Source organism: Eptesicus fuscus, chromosome 3 (assembly GCF_027574615.1).
Source record: "Eptesicus fuscus isolate TK198812 chromosome 3, DD_ASM_mEF_20220401, whole genome shotgun sequence".
In the NCBI taxonomy this organism is placed as follows: Eukaryota; Metazoa; Chordata; class Mammalia; order Chiroptera; family Vespertilionidae; genus Eptesicus; species Eptesicus fuscus.
In genome coordinates this window covers 57033988-57053465 of record NC_072475.1, presented here as the reverse complement: position 1 = coordinate 57053465, position 19478 = coordinate 57033988, and the positions used below count along the sequence as shown (strand labels likewise).

Here is a 19478-nt window from a genome sequence, read left to right as displayed (position 1 = left end):
CGGCTTCCCCCCTCTCCCCCCCCCTATTTACAGCTACAGCCCCTCCCACACGTTCTCCCCCTTCCCTGCTCCGCTTTGCCCCCTTGCGCTTTTCACCATTTAATATACTCTTCCTAGCACTGTGGTGGCTACTTAGCATATGCTCCTGTCTGTCTCTCCTCCTAGAAAGTCAACTCCTTAAGGGAGGGAGTTTGGTCGATTTCATTAACTGCTATATCCCAGCCCCACACAATGTCTGGCACAGAATAAATGCTCAATAAAATGTGCCACCGACGGACTGAATAAATGAGGAGAGGTCATGTCTACTTGCCTTCTGCTCTGTCTATCCCCCCCCACCCCCCACCACCACATATACATCTAGCACTATGCCCAGCACACAGTAGGGGCCTGTTATTCGTTTCCTAGGGCTGCTGGAACAGAGTACCACAAACTGGGGGTGGGGGTGGGGGTGGGGGGGTCTTAAACAACAGCAATATATTCTCTCACAGTTCTGGGGCCAAGCGGCCAGCAGGGCCATGCTCCCTCTGGGATTCTGGCTACAGCCTTCCTTCCTCTGTCTGGAGGCTGCTGTCCACCCCGGGCCCACAGCTGCTCCACGCTCTCCCTGCCTCTGTCCTCACGTGGCATCCTTCCTGTATATTCCTGTCTTCCCAGGGCAGGCTCCTCTTCAGATCAGGACACCCGTCGTTTTGGATGAGGGGCGCACCCTCCTCCAGCCGGGCCCCCTCTGAACTTGATTTCATCTACACAGATCCTACTTCCAAGTAAGGTCACGCTCACAGATACCAGGGCTAGGATCTCAACGTATCTTTTAGAGGGACAAAATTCAGCCCGCAGGTCTCTAATATATACTGGCCGAATAGAAGAGAATAGTCATAGTTTCAAAGCAACGAAGCGGCAGAACCAGCAACTCTAGTGGCCCTTCCTTCTTCTCCCCGGGCCTCTGAGAGTCCCAAGCGTGCCATCTGAGACACACGCCTTCGGAGCCCGGGGTCCGGCGCCCACAGGTGCTCCAGGAGATACTGGACACGTAGGTGTGTGCGGGCCTCCAGGTGCTGAGGAGGCCGGACCCGCCCTCCAGTCTCCTGGGATCTGCTCTTCCAAGGCCCTACAGCTGCTGAGGACTCAGGGAGGGCAGGCTCGACAGCTCCTTCTGTGGGGAGGTAGGACAGAACAAGCAGCCAGCCGGGCGGAGGGGGCTCACATCAGGGCTTCTACCTCACATGGCAGCGTCAACAGGGCCTCAGAGACCCCAACCCCAACCCCTGCAGCCTCCCCAACACATTGGTGGAAACACTGCCACCTCCACATCCCCCCGCCCCTCTCAGAGTCACACTTCCCTGCCATCGGGGAGGATTCTGCTCGGTGACTGTCACTTTGGGAGGCTCCTGCTGGACGAGGTTTACCCAGGGCAGACTGTTCACTGGCCAGCGTTCCTGCTCTGCTCCGTGGTAATTCCGAAGGCCGTTTGACAAGCAGCCGGGGTCCAGACGTGCCGTAAGGTGCTAATTCATCGATTAGCTCCCACTTGAGAGCTCGTGTTGGCAATGTGAGCAGAAGCCGGGCAGACCCACTCTGCTGTGCGCGCCTCCCTAATTGCCTGCCATCCGTCACTCGCGGCCCTTGCATTCCACTCCAGAGGCAGGAGCGGGCAGGCACCCGTCCCAATTACCACAATGGGCCCTTCAGCCATCTGTCACTGCCTCAGCCCGGCTTCACCACGTGCATTCTGGGTGAGGCACATTTCCTCACTGATGCTCCCTCTGGCTGCCAACGGGCCCTGTGACGAGATGACGCTGTCACATCCGGCAGCATCTGAACACCTAGTGGTCTGGGCAGCCGACATCGCGAGGACCTGCCCCTCTGACCTCCTGCATTCCTCGGCATTGCTCAGAGGGGGTACTCAAGAAATGCCAAGAGGCCTGGCTGGTGTGGTTCAGTGGTTGAGTATCAACCTATGAACCAGGAGGTCGTGGTTCTAGTCTCAGTCAGGGCACATGCCCGGGTTGTGGGTTCGATGCCCAGTGTGGGGTGTGCAGGAGGCAGCCGATCAATGATTCTCTCTCATCATTGATGTTTCTACCTCTCCTCCCTTCCTCTCTGAAACCAATAATATATATATATTGCAAGATGAAGGGATTTCTGGAGATGGATGGTGGTGATGGCTGCACAACAATGGGATTGTACAAGTGGTTAAAATTGTAAATGTTAAGTTATGTATATTTCACCACAAGTAAAATTATTAATTGACTAATTAATTAGAAAAGACCCAACCCCAGTGGCTTCCCCAACGGGGCCAGCTGGGTGGTCTGGCCGCTGTTGCCATAGCACCCAGCGTGGCCCTACCCCACTGTGAGGGCTGGATGTTCCCTAAGGGGCGGGCACGCTGTCTCTTCCATCTACGCCTAGTCATGCCAGGCACATAGTAGCAGCTCAATAAATGTCTGTGGGATGAATGAGATAATCCCATAAAGACCCCTTGTATCTATCACTGGTAGGGGTGTAGAACTCAGAAAACTTAACATCAGGCTGGAGGCGGGAGTGCCCGGTGTGTATGGACCACTCCTCACACCTCACTCCTCACTCCTCACACGGTGGGCTGGCCAAGGACATTTTCCCTCTCTGCCCACAGGGTGCACACTCCACTCACGGGTATCTGAGCACCGCGGACATTGTCGCGAGGTCATTATAATTCAGCACACAAGGTAGCTGGGCCAGACGCCGGAGCGACCTGGGGACGCAGCCAAGTCCTTGAAGGAGACAGGAGAGGAGATAATAACCTTACAAAGGGGGACGGGGGGAGGGTTGCGAGAGACTGGAGAGAGAGGGGGAGGGAGAGGGAAGGCGTGAGGGCAGGGCAGCCCTCCTAGCCCTTGCTACATTCTTGCGTATAGGGGTGGGTGTTACCTCATTTTCACATCTCGGCCAATAGCCCCTCTGCTAGGCCCCTGGCTCCAGCCCCCCATGGCTCCTGGGTCCCTGAGAATGAGCCTCTGACTCTAGCCAGTGAGCCCAGACGCCCACACTCCATCCCAGGTCCACACAGAGGAGCCGGAGAGGAACGAGTTTGTTCAGCAGGACCAGCACCCCCTGGAGGAGGAGCTGCTCCTGAACAATCTCTGGCCGTCCCCACCACCTGTGACCTTTGAAACCTTAGGGGTCATATGAGGACAGGCCGATCAGGTGCCGGGCCATCCTCATTCAGTAGAGACCCTATGGAAGGGGGGGACCCTTCCGTACTCCCTCAGCCTTCCCAGCCCCTGAAACCTTTGGGCACTGGGTTACCTGACCTTGACGTTGCCTGAGAGCCTGGGCCAGGGGCCAGGCAGGGGCTTTACACACTAGACCTCCCGTCCCTCCCAGCACCCCTGCAAGGAGCCCCAGGGCCCCAGCTTCCGGATTCTGCCCCTTTGTGACTTTTATCAGAGCTGTAACAGGATAATTGAGCAGTGCGTTGTGCAACTTCTACACCCTTGGAGAATGGAGTCCTACCCATACCTCATGTGACACATTCCCGATTTACTAGCTAATCTGTTGTTGAGCACGTGTCTTTCCGAACAGAAGGTGAGCTTCCCAGTGTCAGACACAGTGTCCCCTCTCCCCCCTCCCCCCCCTGCCGTCCTGAGCTAAGTGTCTGTGAGCTCGGCTAAGGGAGGCAGAGGCAAAATATCCGCTGACCAAGGAGTGCGTGGCCACCAATGCTCCCATATTACAGGTGAGGAAACGGAGGCTCAGGTGAGGTGACTTGCCCGAGTTCCCAGCGCTACGGAGGGGAGACAGGGGAGGGACCCAGGCTGCTCAGCACAGACACGCATCTTGCTCCACAGCAGGGACCTCTTGGTAAGGGTGCCCTGGTGTCACCTGGGTTCTGGCTGTGCCTGTACATTTATGGTGACCCATGGGGACACGCCCCCTCCTCGTGGGGTGCCTCTCTGGCTGGCCTGTTCCTCCGACCCCCATGTCCCTCCTCCAAGGCAGAGCACTGGGAGCCCCAGCCCAGAGCAGCCTGTGCGGGCATGTGCTGGAGGCTCTTGTCCCAGGAACGGGGACAGCACAGCCCACCTCTGACCCGGGCACTCCCGGCCCCAGGGGGGAAGATGGGGGTAGGCAAGAGGGATCTCAAACCCCAGGTCTAACGTCCCAGCAACGGGTCTCTGTCCCAGCTGATCTGTCCAACCGGGGCAGGTGCGGCGGGGGCGGGGGGCGGGTGGAGGGGTGAAATGTCTCCATCTGTCCTCACACATCGGACAGGAGAGGATCTGTGGGGCTCCTGGTGTTCCCTGGCCTCTGGCTGCCTCAGCCCTTAGCCAGTGGTGGCGGCTCAGCATCAAAGGTCCAACCAGCTGCTGGCGGTCCCAGGACGGCCATTCTTCCGGCAGGGTGGGGGTGGGGGTGGGGAGAAGGGGGCGGGGCTTGGGGGGGGGGAACATGAGGCCACAAAGAGTGGTGGCGCCTGTCTGTCACCCCTCCCTGCCCAAACGCCCTCCCATTAGCCTCTTCCCCTTCCACAGAGCCAGTCCCAGTCTGTCACACCACAGAGTTGATTTATTTTTCTTGTGGCCTTGCTCTCGGTGGGGTTAGAGAACAGCATGTCATCACCCTCTCTAAATATTACTGTTCCGCAGAGATTTGACAAATGTGACTCATCACCCTTCCACTCGCCAGCTAGAGAATCCCCAGGCCTTTCTTTGTTGATAGGAGGGTGATAACAATCATAATAATAACAGCAAAACAATGGCTGCTCCCAATTACTGACCACTGCTCTGTCAGATCCTGTGCTAAGCACGCTCCAAGTATTATTTCATTGACTCTTCACAACCCTATTATTAGGTACTCTTCCTAGCCTATCATGCAGATGAAGAAACAGGGTTCAGAGTGGCTCAATGCCTACAGCTAGACCTGGTCACACAGCCCGGAAACGCTGGGATCACACGCAGAGCTGCCCAAACACAGGCCTAATTGCTGTGATGTCACCCTCCACCGACTGCTCAACCCCCAACCCTAGCCAGAATCCAACCCAAAAAGAGACTGGAGCAAGCAGTGTGTCTCCATCCAGAGCTGCACCCAGCGCTGCTAGTGCAAGAGGGACCGGGCCCAGCAGGACATTTGCATATGATCGCTTGCGGCTGCCTCTGATGTGCACCAGCCACCTCCAGCCTGGCCACTTCAGCCAGAATCATGTCTGTCCCCATGAAAATGATGGCATCTTGGCTTCTCTCTCCTTTCATCTCTTTCCTGATTGCTGTCATCAGTCCTAAGCACGTCGGAGAACAGATACGCCTGCACTGTGGCTGGGGTCTGCTTCTCGCCATGCAGCTGCTCGGGGCACTCTGTGATCAGGGCACTGTTCTCTTTTATCAGCTCAAGGTCACAGCCTCTCTGGGGGAGGGGGGAGGGGTGTCACCCCAGGGTGGGCCACTCCTTGTGGTGGTGGAGTCAGGCTCTGAACAAAACCCCTTGCTGGAGGGCCCAAAAGCCAGCAATTGTGGGGTGGATGGGAGGCTGGGGGGGAGGGGACGGGCAGGGGGATAAAGTGGAGGAGGGAAAGGGACTGGGCAGAGGCAGAGGGGGCAGATGTGCCAGATGTGTTAGCCAAGCCAGGACACGAGTCTTTGCCTTGGATGGTGGACTGTTTCTGAGCAGTGAATTTTCTGGGTTCCTTTTGTGTTCCCCTTGAGATATACACTGAGTGGCCATATTATTATGATCTCTGAATGCATAATAATCTGGCCACTCAGTGTGTGTGTGTGTGTGTGTGTGTGTGTGTGTGTGTGTATATATTAGAGGCCCAGTGCATGAATTCGTGCATGGGTGGGGTCCGGCCAGCCTGGCCAGGGGGAGGGGATATGGGCGGTTGGCCGGCCTGCCTGCTGGTCAAACTCCTGGTCGAGGGGACAATTTGCATATTAGCCTTTTATTATATAGAATATACACTGAGTGGCCAGATTATTATGCGTTCAGAGATCATAATAATCTGGCCATTCAGTGTGTGTGTGTGTGTGTGTGTGTGTGTGTGTGTATGTATGTATATATATATGCACTAGAGGCTCAATGCATGAAATTCATGCACGGGAGGGGGGGTTCCCTCAGCCCAGCCTGTACCCTCTCTAATCCGGGACCCCTCAGGACTGCTGGCTCCTAACTGCTCACCTGTCTGCCAGCCTGATCCCCCTAACTGCTCTCCCTGCTGGCCTGATCCTCCTAACTGCTCTCCCCTGCTGGCCTGATCCTCCTAACTGCTCTCCCCTGCCTGACTGATCACCTCTAACGGCCTCTGCCTCAGCCCCGCCACCATGGCTTTATCCGGAAGGACATCCAGAAGGTCGTCTGGAAGATGTTCAGTCTAATTAGCATATTACCCTTTTATTTGTATAGATATTTATTGATTTTAGAAAGGAAGAGAGAGGGAGAGAGAGATAGAAACATCAATGATGAGAGAGAATCATTGATCGGTGGCTCCTGCATGCCCCCTACTGGGGATCGAGCTGCAACCCAGGCATGTGCCCTTGACCGGAATCAAACCTGGAATCCTTCAGTCCACAGGCCGACGCTCTATCCACTGAGCCAAACCAGCTAGGGCCCCACTTGATATTTTAATGAAATCTGTTGAAAGCTCCGCTGTGCTAAGAGCAATCAAGGGAAGCACCTTTCGTCCATGCTCTGCCCGGAACAACGCCAGGGCCAGTGAGGGGATTTGAAGGTGGGACCAAAGAGAAAATTCTGGAAGCGGGGAGCTCAGGGCTTCGAAAGTGTTGGGACTGCTTGGCAGGTTGCCCCTTCCCCCCTGAACCATGGGATTTGTTCTAAAAGGGAAAGCTGTTTCTTACACGTCACAAGGTGGAGTCCTCCCGGCTGTAGGGGCTGCCCTCAGACAGGAAAGGTCCCTGGTGGGTCCTCGGTTCTGCACACACCGCACACACAGGCACGCACACACACACAGCACACACATGCACACACAGAGGCATGCACATCATACACATATGTACACACACAGATGTGCATACATGCATACCACACACATGTGCACACATACGCAGATGCGCACACATGTATACCACACACAAGTGTGCATACACATGCACACCACACACAGGCGCACACATACACACACACACACATGCTGGAAGCCAAACCTCTCTTCTCTGCATCTCCTCTTGGCCTGGGAGCTCACACAATCTCATATGCACTCCTTTTCCTAGGCATATGAAAACACCTGCCCAGGAATCAGGCTATATAAACACTCATATCAAAAGCTTTCTGAGGCCAATTCTCCCACTTATCCAGCTATGAGATTTTAGGCAAGGTCATCTCTGTGTCTCAGTTTCCTTACTTGTAAAATGGAGATAATAATAGCACCAACCCCTTATATTTATTGTGGGGACTAAGTGAATATATGAAAGCACTTAGAATAATGCATGGGTTACAGAAATCTCTCTACAATATTAACTACTGTTATCGATTATTCCACCACGGGAGGACAGAGGCGGGTGTGAGGAGGAGAAAAGGAAACCAACAGTCGAGCTCCCTACCAAGGCCGGGCCCCCTTCCCTCTCTGAGCTCGGTCAGCTGAGCCCCCAGCCCCTGAGGATACCTCCTGGGCATGGAGACCCGGCCAGGGCAGCCTTCCTCCTGACAGTGGGGTGTGGGTGGGCTTCAGGGGAGCTGGGATACCCCCAAACTGGGAGCAGAAGTGTTGTGCAGGTACATTTTTCTCCCAAAAGCTTCGGGTCTGTTGGAGGGATGGACAGAGGACATGCAGACAGAAATGACAGTCAGATTCCAGGGCATACTAGGGAACACGGCGATTCTGCCTGCTCGGCATGAAAACACTGTGAATGTGTGTGACAGGTGATTCCATTTAACCCCTTTGTTGACAATGTAGCCCACGCAGATGAAGGCCTCTCCCTACACCAACCTTAGAGGACTCATGGGTCCTAGGAAAACCCGCCCAGGGAAAAAGTAACCCTCCAGGCAGAGAGCTCCTTTCCTGGGCACACGGGAGGATTATCGGCCATGCTGGACGGAGGCCACGGGATCGCATCAGGTCCCCGCGGAAGTCGTAAGCAGATTTTGCACTCTGTTAATCCACATCTGTTTGCACATCACTGCTGTCAGCAGCATCTGTCTAGGGGCGAGCAACCCAGCAATGGAAGGAGCATGGGCTTTGGGTTGGGCCGGCCTGGGTGCACTGGCTTCATCAGGCCTGGCAGAGTGATCTTGGGCAAGGGCCTTCGTCATTCTGAGCTCAGTCTTTAAACCAGGGATGCTGATCAGGGTCCCACCTTGCAGGGTTGTCAGAGGATTAGCAGTGAGGTGGACAGCGCTGGTACCGTGCCTGGCACACACTGGCTTAGAAGCTATGGAAGCTGCCGGATGGTGATGAAGACTGAGATGATGGTGGAGACATCTGTCCTCTCTCTCCCTTGTCAGGCTAGCAGTTTCCCCAACAGCTGGTGGTATCGCTTTCTCCCTTCTCCTTCTTCCTATCTCCTCTCTCTGCTGCCTCTCCTCCCCTCCCCCACCCCCAAAATCACTCACCTTAACAGATCTAGAGGGGGAGTCCACACAACACACATTCCAAAGCCACCAGACCACCCTGGTGGGCTGTGCCCCCTTGAGGGAAGGGCGTGGGAACACCCATCGTCTCCGTTAGGGCTCTGTCTTCCCACCTGCCCTCGCCCCCAGCCTCACTCCTACCTCACGTTGTCATGCTTCTGGATGTAAATCTTATGGAACATCATATCCTCCTGCTTGGCGTTGATGTCTGCTTTCATCTCCATGGCAACATGACGGGGAAGGACAGATAGCAGGAGCCGCTCCTGGGGAGGGAAGCAGATGCTTTTGTCACAGCTCCTTCCACCTGCCTGGCAGTCAGGCCCCTCTCCCCTCCAGGGGCGCTCCTCCACACCTGTGCCCCCACCTGCAGGAAAACCTCTCAGACTCTGCTGACACTCATGGGACACCTGCTGGTCCTCGGCGCACACGGGGAAGGTGCTCCTGGTGGCCCTGCAGCGCTGAGCACCTGAGTCAGAATCCTCCGTGTGGCCTGAGACGGCGTGACCGTGGGCGAATTATTGGACTTCTCTGGTCCCTCATCTGTCAGTAGGGACAGGGTTGTTGAGAGCATGAAATCCACTCAGTCAGCCATCAAGTATTTATTGAGCATCTGCCATGTTCCAGGCAATGCGCTGGGTGCCAGGAGTCATACTGTGAACCAGACTGTGAACTGGAACCTCCTTCACGAGGTTCCTCGTGAGGGAGTGGGCACTGGGCAGGGGTGCCTGAGGAAAAGCGGGGCGGTAAGAGGAGGCTTTATGGGGACCAGAAAAATGAGGTGAGGAGGGGGCTCCGTATTCACACAGGAGACAGTGGCCCAGGAGAGAGGGAAGGCACTTTGAGAAACAAGTTAAAACCTGCTGAGGAGGGAGGAGAGAAGCAGGGAGGGGCCAGAGCCACACTGTGGGTGAGGAGGGTCAGGGAGCCTGTGTGGGGCCTGGACCTTGCCCCTGATCTGGGTTCTCCTCCAGGCCTGCCTGCTCCGAGCGGTCCAGCTGCTCCCCGGCGGCCGGCCTCCGCCTGCTCTCTCCACAGCCCACAGCCCACTGCCCACAGCCCACTGCCCACAGCCCACTGCCCACTGTGTGTGCCAGGCTCGCTCTTGGAATTCTCCCATCGGGAGCCTTTCAGCCTCCACCCTCCTTGTCCTGCTGTCCTGGCTTCCCCACCCCTAGAGTGGTCCTGGACTCTTCTGGCCCCTCCCCCGCCCCCTGGCCCCAGGTGAAAATTACCAACCCCTGCTCACTCCTGTCCTCTGGGGGTGAGGCTTCCACCAGCACCTCTGTGGGCCCCTCTCACCCCCTATCTCCCACCCAAGGCTCCAGCTGCCCACCCGATGTCTGGGCACTTGACCCCATGCCCTAGACCAGTGGTCGGCAAACTCATTAGTCAACAGAGTGGCAAACCGTGGCTCGCGAGCCGCAGTTTGCCGACCACTGCCCTAGACCACACTCGCCTTCCCTGGTTTTCCTTACCCAATGCCTCCTCTTTTCAAGTCCCCTGCCTTGCCCATGACACCCCCATTCTCCTGATCCCCAAAGGTCAAGACCTTGAGAGTTCGGTAAGTGCGAGATGGCCTTCAGTGGCCATGCCCATGTAACTGCTCTTACTTCTCAGAACTCATGGACTGACCAGGTCCTGCTTGTTTGGACACAAGCTCCTGGACTCGTTCTGTCTGTTCCGCATCCGCCTCCACCATCCACATGCAGTTCTCACCCGACGGTGGGATTCTGGCCAGGCCGCCGCCTGCCAGACAGCCGCTCCTCAGCCCGCGCCCTGCCTGTGCGGCCGCCTCTCCAGTACACGGCCCTTCTCATGTCATTCCCCTGCTCCAAACTGCAAAGCGCCCCTGGGCTCCGCCAGCCACATCAAGTGTGGATTCTTCTGGACCCACTGAGCCCAATCCTATTTCCCACTCCACCCGCCCCCTTGCCTGCCCTGACACTCCCACCCACCCAGACCTGGCTGCCGTCCTTCTCCTTCCGAAGCACCTCTCCCCACCCCAGCCTCGGCCTCTAGCAGGCCTGGGCTTCCTGCAGGTCGGCCTCTAGCAGGCCTGGGCCTCCTTCAGGTTGGCCTCTAGCAAGCCTGGGCCTCCTTCAGGTCGGCCTCTAGCAGGTTCGGGCCTCCTTCAGGTCGGCCTCTGGCAGGCCCGGGCCTCCTTCAGGTCGGCCTCTGGCAGGCCCGGGCCTCCTGCAGGTCGGCCTCTAGCAGGCCTGGGCCTCCTTCAGGTCCGGCCTCTAGCAGGCCTGGGCCTCCTTCAGGTCCGGCCTCTAGCAGGCCCGGGCCTCCTTCAGGTCCGGCCTCTAGCAGGCCCGGGCCTCGTGCAGGTTGGCCTCTAGCAGGCCCGGGCCTCCTTCAGGTCGGCCTCTGGCAGGCCTGGGCCTCCTTCAGGTCCGGCCTCTAGCAGGCCCGGGCCTCCTTCAGGTCGGCCTCTGGCAGGCCCGGGCCTCCTTCAGGTCGGCCTCTGGCAGGCCCGGGCCTCCTGCAGGTCGGCCTCTAGCAGGCCCGGGCCTCCTTCAGGTTGGCCTCTGGCAGGCCTGGGCCTCCTTCAGGTCCGGCCTGGGGGACAGGTGGCCTCCGTCCACACTGGGTGCTCGGTCTCCAAGCTTGCCACCTTTGATCTATCCTCCACCGTAAGCCAGCGAGTGATCTTCCTAAAACACACACCTGACCATATCGCTGGCCCAAATAAAACCCTCCTATGCTGCTTGCAGGATCAGCCCACGCCCCAGCCAGGCCTCCAGGTCTCCAGGATCTGGCTCCTGTCTCCTCTCCACCCCATGCTCCCCTCCCAGCACCCCCTGAACTGAAACCTGCACTCTGCTCCAGAGAGAGGAAACCAAGCTTCTGGTGGCTTGTGCACACAGCCCCGCAGCGAGAATGACCATCCTCACACACAGGCTCACTGCCTCCCCAGGAGGGGGTCCTGGCTCGGCTGTCAGCATCCCCTCCCCACCTGGGCCTTCCTCAGAGCCCTGATCGCTCTGCATTTCAATGACCTACGAACGTGTCTCCTTCAGTGTGAGCAATGAGACGCCTCCCTGGGATGGAGCTGTGTCCTGTTCCCCTCCACGGCCCCCAGCCGAACACTGGGGGACTGGTGAGGGATGCTGCTCCCTGGGGTTGGCCTGGTCTCTCCAGGCGCCCCTGAGCATGGCCACTGAAGGCCATCTCGCCTTTACCGAACCCTCAGCGAACGGTCACTGGTGATGGAAACACAAACTAAAGGATGAGTCTGTGAAAATATCGGATGGCTGGGAGAATGTGTGCTACAAATCGTGTGGTCATCAACTCTGCTGATGACTTCTTCAGAAGCTGAGGGTCAGGAGGAGTGGGCAGAAGGCGGCCAGGGAATCATGCCAAGTCCCCGGTCATGCAGCACCTGGGGAGTCACCCTTTCTGTAGCAGGCGAGACCGAGAGCGGCTGGGATCTGCTGTGTGAGGAGGCCTGTCCCCACGAACGCACCACACCTCCCCGCCCCGTAGCTCGGCTGGAACATGGTGTTGCAAACCTATTTTCTCCCCCAGGTCCCTATGGATTTGCTGGAATGCCCGGCCTGGCCAGGGCCAGAGCAAGTCAACCACGTGAGCTGTGAAGTGCAGACTTCCCTGGAGAAGGGCAGGTGCAGAGTGAGAGGGACCGTCCCTCACGTGGCAGGGGAAGGACGGTGGCCTGCTCCAGGAGAGGTGCTGGGCCGGGAACTGGGGTGACAGAGGGGGATTTTGAGGCATGCAGGGGCTTGGGAGTGAGTGGGGTGCAGAGGTGAGGTAAGCTTGTCAAGGAGACAGTGGGACCTCTCAGGGACACCACCAGGCCCCAATTTCCTTCAAGAGGCAGGACCAGGAGCCTGACCAGGCCGGGGAGTACATGGAGCAAGCCAGGTCTCCCACTAGACAGCAGGAGCTGGGACTTGGCGAGAGGAGACGCAGGCTGGAGGGAAGCTGACACAGGTGGTGACTGAGGAGGGGGCGGGGCTGCGGAGACACTGCGGAGCTTTATCCCCTTGCTCAGCTGTCTGGATGTCACCAGCCCGTGTCCCTGTAACTCCCCTAGGATACAGCCAGGCAGTCAGAGACTCCCTCACGTTGCGGTGAAACTGCTGTGCACTCGGGGCCCACAGCACGCACTCCTGCCGGCCAGGGCGTGCTGACACTCTCACAATCCACCTCATCAGCCTCTGGGGAAGTGGGGGGGCGGGGGGGGGTGGGTGAGGAGGAGGGCGCCTCCCTGCTGCCAGACCCGGGCTGCCCCGGCTTATTTGCAAAACCCCAGGGGGGCACTGAAGAGGCTCTGGGCCAGCACTGGGGTAGAGCCCTTCCTCCAGTCTCTCCTAGAGCGTTCCCACAGAGCCAGGAATGTGGGCGCCCTCCAGGAGAAACATTCCCGGGCTGGGCCCCCACCCAGGGAGGTGGGGCTGGGCAGCTGTTGGAGCACAGCTGGTGGGGAGGTCAGTCCTGAGTCTGCTCCCCGCCAGCTGTGCAGAGGCAGGCGCTCACTCACCTGCTGCTGGTTCTCCCGCTGAGAGTGGAGCCGCGCCTGGATGCACTCCCGGGTCTCCTGGAAGGCCTGTCGCTGGGAGACCTCGGCCGGGTAGTGGGTGCAGACGCCCACGATGTTGGTGCAGGAGAAAATGAGGACATTGGAGACAAGCTGCAGAGGGAGAGATGAGGAGGGACACCATGCTCAGGCCTGGAGCCGACACCAGTCATTGGAGCCCCAACCCTGACCCTTCCAGCCCCCGAGCACGAGGCTCCCGGGCCCCATCTTAGCAAACACACACCGAGCTGCCAGCAGACAAATGCCAAGGAAGCTGGGAGCAGCCAGGCATCGTCGGTCAGGCTCTCTGATGTCCTCAGAGCCCACAGCCTGGCTGGCCTGTGGTGGAGTATGGCGCTAGGGACACGGAGTCACTGAGTGAGCACACTGAACGTGTCCATACTACCAAAGGTGGAAAGGGTGGGCGCCCTGGGGATTCTGTGACTGACTGGGGGTGTGCTGGGGGTGGCAGGCGCACCTGCAAGGAAGGCTCCTTGAGGGTGGCGGGGTTCAGTTTTGGGAAGTGTGATAGCGTCCAGCATGAACAAAGGGCTGCCCTTTTGCAGAGAAGCCCTAGCTTATTCCTCGCCAGGGATCAGCGGCATTGAAACAAGTACTGACGCTCACCATGAGCTCCCAGCACTGGGCTAATGAGAGAAGGGAAAGGTCCCTGGCGATCAGTGCCCACAGGGGGTCTCGTCTCCTCTCCATAGGCTTCCATTCTTTCTCTGCACCAGCACCAAGGCCCCTGGCACCCCACCACACCGGCTGGCGAGCACCCACCATCACCCCTCCTCCCCCACCCCCCCTACCCAGCCCCTCACCGATGCCCTTCTCTGTGCTGCCTGGGATGTGCATGTGGAAAAATACCACTGCCCCTCGGGTCACAGAGACAAGGTTGGAATTCTTTTGAAAAGATTATTGACTGAAAAGCTACGGGGAAACAAAACACAACACAACCCACAAAAGCCAGTTGACACAGTACATTTTAGATACCGACAAAGGTGCTGTTTAGCCAAGATTTATTTTGGCCGGTTCAGCTCCTGCGGTATCTGGGTAAGCTGTCCTGGTCTTGCCCTCTCCTCAGGCCACACAAATGCTCAGACTTCTAGGCCTCCGACAATTTAATGTCAGACTCAACTGCAGAAGGGCAGCCCAGGCCGGCCCTGCACCTTCCACTGTGGCTCCTGTGACCTTAGGAGCCCTGCCTCGGCCCCTAGTCCTCTTGTCCGTTTCGATCTCAAAAGACTTCCTCTGGGCACCAGCCGCCTGGCAGGGACCCAGCAGACCGCCCCCACACTCTTCTCCCAGCCCCCTCTTTGTCTCTAGGACAGAGGTCCGGCTTTGACTCAGGGCTGTGTTGTGCCTGAAGGCTTTCCCCACCCCAGCTCTGAGGTGGTCCAGACCATGCGGGGTCCTCAGACAGCCCAGGCCTGGAGGCCGTGTGGACTCCACGCTGGATGCGGTGCCACCTCTCGGTCCATGAACAGGAAGGGACTGTCTCCTTCCCATCTCAAAGTCTTGCTCTCTCCTCAGCTGTACAATAAATTCTGGCTTTCTGGCCAAAGGATACCTCCCAGGTACCGTCAGGGAAGGGGCAAACTCAGATTACCAACTCTGCTGATGACTCACAGCCCTCACAACCCACCCCAAGCCCCATCCACCCCAGAATCCTATCATCATCATCTTATGTAAATACTAGAGGCCCGGCGCACAAAATTCGTGCTCGGGTATGGTCCCTAGGCCTGGCCTGCGATCAGGGCCATCTTCCTCAGCTGCCCACAGCTGGCCCTGCCCCCTGCCACCACCCACCCCCAGTTTCCCGTTCACCATCGGTGATCGGTGCCTGATGGCCAGGAGAAGGGACCAAGAGGTCAGCTGTTCCCGTCGGCTTGCTGGCCCCGCCCCCTCAGCGGGTGGCCATCAGGCGATAGGAGACTGCTGGCCAGGGAAAGGGACCAAGAGGGGGTCAGTGCTCCTCATAGTGACTGGTCCAGCGGTCATTCTGGCCATTCTGCCGTGAGGGTCAATTTGTATATTACCCTTTTATTATATAGGATGTGGCAGAAAACCCAGTATAGTCATCACAGGAAAGAAGACCCCTGCTCTACAGACCCCAGCTGACAATCTAAATGAGGAGATAAGTAGTCAAGACTGGGAATGAAGGACTGGCAACAGGAAGCATAAACTGACTCACACCAGAGCAGGATGGTCAAGAGGGAATGAGGGGTACTGAGAGACCTGTGGGCAGGCCTGGGGCACACTGGGCCTGGGTTAGAGATATGTTTGGGGAGGCTGACCCGCATGGGGAAGGGCCTCCCTGGAGAGGGTACCCAGGAAGAGCCCCTCAGACCAGGGAGGAGACGGCCCAGGAAAGAGGCCGTGTCTGCAGTATTAACCCATGCCTCTGGAAGTCACCGGGGACCACTGAGGGAGGACTAAGAGAAAATGAGATGAAGAGGTGAAGGCTGAAGGTACAGGTGGCAGGGAATTCCAAAGAATGCTCTAGTTAGGAGACATCTTTTGAAAGGAGAGAGGAAGGTGCCAGGTGACAAAAACAGGAGTGAGATATAATAGGGGAAAAGTAAAAGCATTTCCCTTAAAATCAGGAACAAGACAGGGAGGTCCACTTTCACCACTCTTACGGAACATAGTACTGGAATCAGCCACAGCACTCAGGCAAGAAGAAATAAAAGGCATCCAAACTGGGAAGGAAGAACTGACACTGTCATTATTGGCAGATGACATGATATACTGTATATAGAGAACCCTGAAGATTCCACCAAAAATCTAATAGGACTGATAAATGAATTCAGTAAAGTAGCAGGATACAGAATAAATATTCAGAAATTGGTTGCATTTTTATACACCAATAATGAGCTATCAAAAAGAGAAACTAAGAAAACAATCCCATTTACAGTTGCATCCTAAAAAAATAAAACTAAAAAATCTGGGAATAAATTTAACCAAGGAGGTAAAAGCCCTGTACTTGAGAAATTGTAAGTACTGAAGTAAGAAAATGAAATAAATAAATGGCAGCATATATAGTGCTCATGGATAGAAAGAATTAACATCATTAAAAAGCCTATACTACCCCAAAGCAATCTATAGATTCAACACAATTCCTATCAAAATATCAATAGCGTATTTCACAGAACTAGAGCAAATACTAATCCAAAAATCTATATGAAACCACAAAAGACCCCCAGTAACCACAGCAATCTTAAGAAAGAAGAACAAAGTTGAAGGTATCATGCTACCTGATAATCAAACTGTACTACAAAGATATAGCAATCAAAATAGCATGGCCCTGGCATAAAAACAGATATACAGACCAATGGCACAGAATAGAGAGCCCAGAAATAAACCCACACCTATATGATCAATAATGTTTGACAAAGGCGGCAAGACATATAGGGGTGGGGAAAAGCAGGTTTACAGCTATGACTATGCAAAACACAGTCCTATTCTTGTATTATTATTTATTGTATTATTTTTCCATATGGACAATTGTAAACCTACTTTTCCCCCAACATGTACAATAGGGTAAAGACAATCTTATCAATAAATGGTGTTGGGTAAATTGGACAGATACATGCGGGAAAAAAAAATGAAACTAGATCACCATCTTACATCATATACAAGATATGCAAGAATAAACTCAAAATGGATTAAAGGCTTAAATGTAAAACTTGAAAGCATAAAACTCCTAGAAGAAAACACAGGCAGTAAAATCTCTGACATTTCTCTTAGCAATATTTTTTCTGATAGTTCAAAAGAATATATGCACCCTTATGTTCATTGCAGTGTTATTTACAATAACTAAGACTGGAAGCTGCCCAAGTGCCCATCAACAGGTGAGTGGATAAAAAAGCTGTGGTGCATGTATACAATGGATACTACTCAGCCATAAAAATAGAAGAAAATCTTACCATTTGTGAGAGTATGAATGGAGAGAATTATGCTAAGTGAAATAAGCCAGTCAGAGGAAGACAAATCCATATGATTTCACTTATATGTGGAATCTAATGAACAATATACACTGAGTGGCCAGATTATTATGATCTCTGAACGCATAATAATCTGGCCACTCAGTGTGTGTGTGTGTGTGTGTGTGTGTGTGTGTGTGTGTGTGTGTATTAGAGGCCCAGTGCATGAATTCGTGCATGGGTGGAGTCCTGCCACCCTGGCCAGGGGGAGGGGACGTGGACGGTTGGCCGGCCTGCCTGCTGGTCAAACTCCTGGTTGAGGGGACAATTTGCATATTAGCCTTTCATTATATAGGATATACACTGAGTGGCCAGATTATTATGTGTTCAGAGATCATAATAATCTGGCCACTCAGTGTAAATGAACAAACAGATTCATAGATACAAGGAACAGACTGATGGTTGCCAGAGAGGAGGAGGTTTGGAGGACTGGGTAAAAAATGTGAAGGGATTGAGAAGTACATATTGGTAGTTACAAGAGAGTCATGGAAATGTAAAGTACAACATAGGGAATATAGTCCATAATACTGTAATAACTATGTATGGTGCCCAGAGGATACTGGAAATATTGGGGGGAACATTTTGTCTAGCCACTATGCTGTGCACCTGAAACTAATACAAAATAATATTGAATGCAAGCTCTAATTGAAAAACTTAAAAAAAAAACATTTTAAAAAGAAAGTAAAAGACAACCAACAGAATTGAATTATCTGCAAATCATATATCACACCTTTATTTTTGACAAGTATATAAAGGCAACTAAATGGAGAAAGGATAATCTTTTCAATATATGGTGCCAGAACAATTGGATATCCATGTGATCAACTCAAGTCTCATAAAATATGCAAAAATTTCCTACTAATGAAAAAAAAAATTCCTACTAATGGTTTATAGGCTTAAATGTAAAACCTGAAACTATTAAACTTCCTGAAGAAAATATAAGACTTTGGGTTAGGCAAAAAAAAAATTATACATAAGAGCAAAATCATGATCCACAAAAGGGGAGAAACTGATAAATTAGACTTCATCAAAATGAAGAACATTTGCCTTCAAAAGGCACTGTTAAGATAATGAAAAGATGAGCCACAGATTGGAGAAATTACTTCTAAATCATATATTTGATTTTTTAAAAAAGATCTGTGCCTAGACTGCATAAAGTACTCCCAAAATTCAACAATAAGAAAACAAACAACCCACTTTTTAAAAGAGCAAAAGATTTTTTGAGTCGACAATTCACGAAAGAAGATAGAAGGATGACAAATAAGCACATTGGAAGATGCTCAAAATCATTAGTTATTAGGGAAATGCAAAAACAATGAGGTATTACTAAACACTATTAGAAAGGCTAAAATAAAATAAAATTTACAAATTAAAAAAAAAAAAAAGAACTGCTAGAGCTCTCACACCTTGCTAGAAGGAATGAAAAATGGTCCAGCTTCTTTGGAAAACTGTGTTGATTTCTCATAAAGTTGAACATACACTCGCATTATGACCAGCAACCTCACGCCTAGGTATTGGCCAAAATGAAAAGTGATGTTCACACAAAAAACTGTGCAGGCATGTGTATAAAATGGAACCATCTAGTAATAACCCACAGCCATGATTTTTAACTGGTGTGCAGCAAGAATTTTTTAAGTGACTACCATACCTGTTTGTTTGTTTTTTAATTGATTTCATAATGGAAGGGAGAGGGAGAGAGAGATAGAAACATCAATGATGAGAGAGAATCACTGATCGGTGGCTTCCTGCACGCCCCCTACTGGGAATTGAGCCCACAACCCAGGCATGTGCCCTCACCTGGCTCATGGGTTGATGCTGAACCACTGAGCCACTCTGGCTGGGTGCCACAAGAATTTTTAAAACATGCATTACCTGACTATTTAGTCAGGGGCATTGACCTTTTTCCCCTTAGACTGACAAATAAAAAAATGACAACAGCCAACACAATAGCCATACAGTATGAATGAATCAAAATCATACCTATTTTTTTGTCAGATCGGCAAAAAATACATGTTTTGGTGTGCCACAGAACTTTAGTAATTGGTTTATGTGTGCCGTGAGATGAAAAAGGTTGAAAATTGCTGACATACATCATGGATGAGTCTCAAATGCGCTCTGCTGAGTGAAAGAAACCACACTCAGAAGGCTCCATACCGTACGACTCGGTTTACTTTGCGTTCTGGAAAAGGCAAAACTGCAGACAGAACAGATCAGTCGTTGGCAGGGCGAGAGGATGACGACAGGGGCAGCAGGCGCAAGTCTTTCTGGGCAATGAAACTGTCCCATATCTTGGTCGTATTGGTGGTTGCACATCTTTATGCCTTTGTCAAACCCACAGAACTGTACACCAGAGAGGGTGAATTCTACTATATGTAAATTATACTTTAATAATT

At 53.6% G+C, this 19478-nt stretch overlaps 1 protein-coding gene across 1 annotated transcript in view; it reads right to left on the bottom strand.

Moving 5' to 3' along the window:
- ADCY5 (adenylate cyclase 5) overlaps positions 1-19478 on the bottom strand; it is a 154762-nt gene that overhangs the window by 53329 nt on the left and 81955 nt on the right. The window contains exons 2-3 of the mRNA XM_054713915.1: positions 13061-13210; positions 8698-8819 (exon numbers count right to left, since the gene is read on the bottom strand). Of these exons, the coding sequence (XP_054569890.1) occupies positions 8698-8819; positions 13061-13210 (272 nt within the window). The remainder of the gene's footprint in view (positions 1-8697; positions 8820-13060; positions 13211-19478) is intronic.